This window comes from Alligator sinensis, unplaced genomic scaffold (genome assembly GCF_000455745.1).
Source record: "Alligator sinensis unplaced genomic scaffold, ASM45574v1 scaffold803_1, whole genome shotgun sequence".
In the NCBI taxonomy this organism is placed as follows: Eukaryota; Metazoa; Chordata; order Crocodylia; family Alligatoridae; genus Alligator; species Alligator sinensis.
The window spans coordinates 365,068-368,138 of NW_005842886.1; the positions used below are offsets into that span (position 1 = coordinate 365,068).

The 3,071-nt window shown below is 39.3% G+C and overlaps 1 protein-coding gene across 2 annotated transcripts in view; it reads left to right on the forward strand.

The window, feature by feature from the left end:
* The window catches only part of NAAA (N-acylethanolamine acid amidase), a 34,872-nt gene that overhangs the window by 16,256 nt on the left and 15,545 nt on the right, over nt 1-3,071 (forward strand). For both annotated transcript variants that reach the window (XM_006035892.3, XM_025192062.1), the window contains exons 3-5: nt 516-642; nt 1,761-1,851; nt 2,825-2,901. In XM_006035892.3, coding sequence (XP_006035954.1) covers nt 516-642; nt 1,761-1,851; nt 2,825-2,901 — 295 coding nt within the window. The remainder of the gene's footprint in view (nt 1-515; nt 643-1,760; nt 1,852-2,824; nt 2,902-3,071) is intronic.

Consider the following 3,071-nt stretch of genomic DNA (forward strand, 5'->3'; position numbering starts at 1 on the left):
GGACCGCAGGCGAGAATGAGGTCTGAGGGAAAGTTTGCAGACAATGTAAATTTGGATTATTTATGGTTGTTGTGGGAAAGGGAGATGCCTGCTTGTTAAAAGTGACCTCCAAGTTCCTATGGGCAGGAATTCTGGTACCGGACTACAGTTCTGGCTGGGTGGACTATTTGTCGTAGAAAGAACTGCACACAATACAACAATATGCAAGATGTGTATGTCAATTTGTTAAAAACAATTGCTATGGTGTCTTATTTCAACAGTGGTATGTGGTCATGTGATTCAAAGTCAATATACATTTATTGTCATATTCTGACATTTGAATGCTTCTAATGTAGCTGTCTACCTTTGTAAGGCAGTTTATTTTCTTCCAACGATAGCTGTTTTATTGTGTGTGTATATAGTACGCTATTAAGGCTCTTCAGAATGTTTCAGCCTCATTCATCTAGGTTAATTATTGAGAAATGTCTCCTCATTTTTTTAAAGTAATTTCTTCTGGATTTTTTGTTTACTTCCAGTTTCTGTACCAGCATTGTTGCCCAAGATTACAAAGGAAACATTTACCATGGCCGGAACCTGGATTATGCTTTTGGTGATATATTACACAAGATTACAATTGATGTGCAGTTTATAAGGAATGGGCAGGTATGGTTTGTGTGTGACATCGATTGATGGCATTTTTTATGGCAGGAGTGTCAAACATCTGGCTGTACAAACCAGATTTTGCTGCCACTCACCCCTCCGCCAAATTTCCAGCCCTGTGGGCCAGATGACACTGCTCCATGGACCATATTAACACCCCTACTTTCCGGGAATGGCATATGGCTGTACATGTATTTAAGCAGCTAGATTCGGTGAATCATCTGTGCAGGGCATGATAATAAATTACACAAACATTTGCTATTTGGAGTTCTTCACCATGCAGGATGATAGCTCTTATTATAGTACCTGGGTACCCTAGTATCTTTCTCTAGGGTTGTATTTGTCAATGCATTTCCTGGATACCAGGTTGCTAGCAAGAGATTGAATAATTGCTTCAAGTTCAGAGTAAAGCAGCAAAATTCATTTGGGGCTGGGAGAAGGCTAATCTATTAGGAAATCCTGATAGAAAAAAAAATGTATTGTGTAGTTAAGGGGTGATACATGTTTACAAATATTAGAAGGATGGAAGCCACCAGAATGGAAAAGATCTTTTAGTGATATTGCATTTGGGGAGGGTATAACTAGGATATAATCAATAGAAATTGAGAGAAGGGAAGGTTAGGGCTGGATTTCAGAATACTTTTTCTCACAACATAGTGTATTTGGCTGAAGAACAGCCTCCCAGGGGGAAGTTGGAAAAACAGTCACTGGTGACATTTAAAACAGGGGGAAAATACTAGAAGGGATCAGGTGGAGTAAGGGATGGGGAAGCCTTTTGCAGACATTATGTTCACTGGCCAAGGTTTGCATTAAATTTTTTAAATATTTTACTGAAACTAACTTCTCAGATTTAACTCGCTAACTCAACATTTCATAGTACTTGGATTCTGATTACTAAATGACATGGAGTAGACTTACATTTTTTGATATCTCCTTCCCAGAGGAGGACAGATAGTATATTTGTGTACTTTTATTGTGTTAATTTTTCAAAGGGCCCACGGTGGAATCATTATTTCCTTCTAGGAAATAGGTAGAATGTAGGACACTGTTTCACAATATGATTTGCATTAAAAAAAATTCTGTCCCATAACTCTGGTATCCTGTACATCTTTGATTTTCAGGTAGCATATAGGGGCACTACTTTTTGTGGCTATGTTGGCTTATGGACTGGACAAAGTCCGCACAAGTTTACAATTTCTGGTGATGAACGAGGTAAGCCAAGCACACTGCCTATAGTTAATGCCAACCATTGTACTATGCTTTAGGGTTATTGGTTGTAGCTGTGTTGGTCTAAGGACATAGCAGACAAGGTTCTTTTGGTAGATGTGATATCTTTTATTAGACCAACTAAATAGTTGGAAAAAATTTTCTTTGTGAGCTTTCGGGCACAAACACCCTTCTTCAGGCATAGGGAAAGTCAACTAAGTCAACTTTCCCTATCCCTGAAGAAGGGCGTTTGTTTCCGAAAGCTTGCAAAGAACAATTTTCCAACTATTTAGTTGGTCTAATAAAGGATACCACACCTACGCAAAGAACATCAACCATTGTACCATTGCATTGCAGTGGTTTAACTTCCCAGTTGTAAATTAAATGGTAGACCATCATTCGTAAGCAATTCAGTGGAGGGGAAAATGCAGCCATCACCCCATGCTCCTCACCTTTTCTACCTTGGGACAAGTGGACTCTATTTCATCTGGTTTTGTCCTTGTTCTACCATACTGCCATACAAAGATGGCAGCCACTATGGTGAAATAGGCAAACTCTCTAATCCTCTGGACATGCAAGTACATTATACCTTTTTTGTCCACTCTGGGTGTGTTTACATGTTGCCATGCTACTACTTTGTTACTGTGGCATGTGCTATGGTGACATAGTGATCATGTGAATCTACACATGATCACTAGTTATGTTGCCATAGTGACACGCTCCCCACTTATAGTACGCCACTACGGCAATGTAGTGGGGAAATCTTTGTGTGCACTGCCCATACTGCGAACATGGGAACAATGGTTGATAAGGTTCTTTGTGTAGATGTGGTATCTTTTATTAGACCAACTAAATAGTTGGTCAGACCCATAAAAAAAAGATGCATATGGCAGAATGGAAAAGAATAATGATGGCACATGGGGGACATATTTAGCAACAGGAGTTATGTGGTTGTATGTTTTCCTTTTATTTTTTGCAGATGGTGGTGCATGGTGGGAAAATGCAGTAGCTGCTTTCTTGAATCGAAATTACCCAGTCAGCTGGCTTATCAGAGATGTAAGCATTAGTTTTTTTCCTCCCTTTTCTACATGCTAGAAGCTATTTGCAAACTATAATAACAGCGTTTGTCTTGCCATTTGCATAGAAAATGACTTGGCTACACAGGCAATTATATAACTTGTAGAGAAGAGTATTCTCTAGACCAGGGGTGGGCAATTATTTCAGCA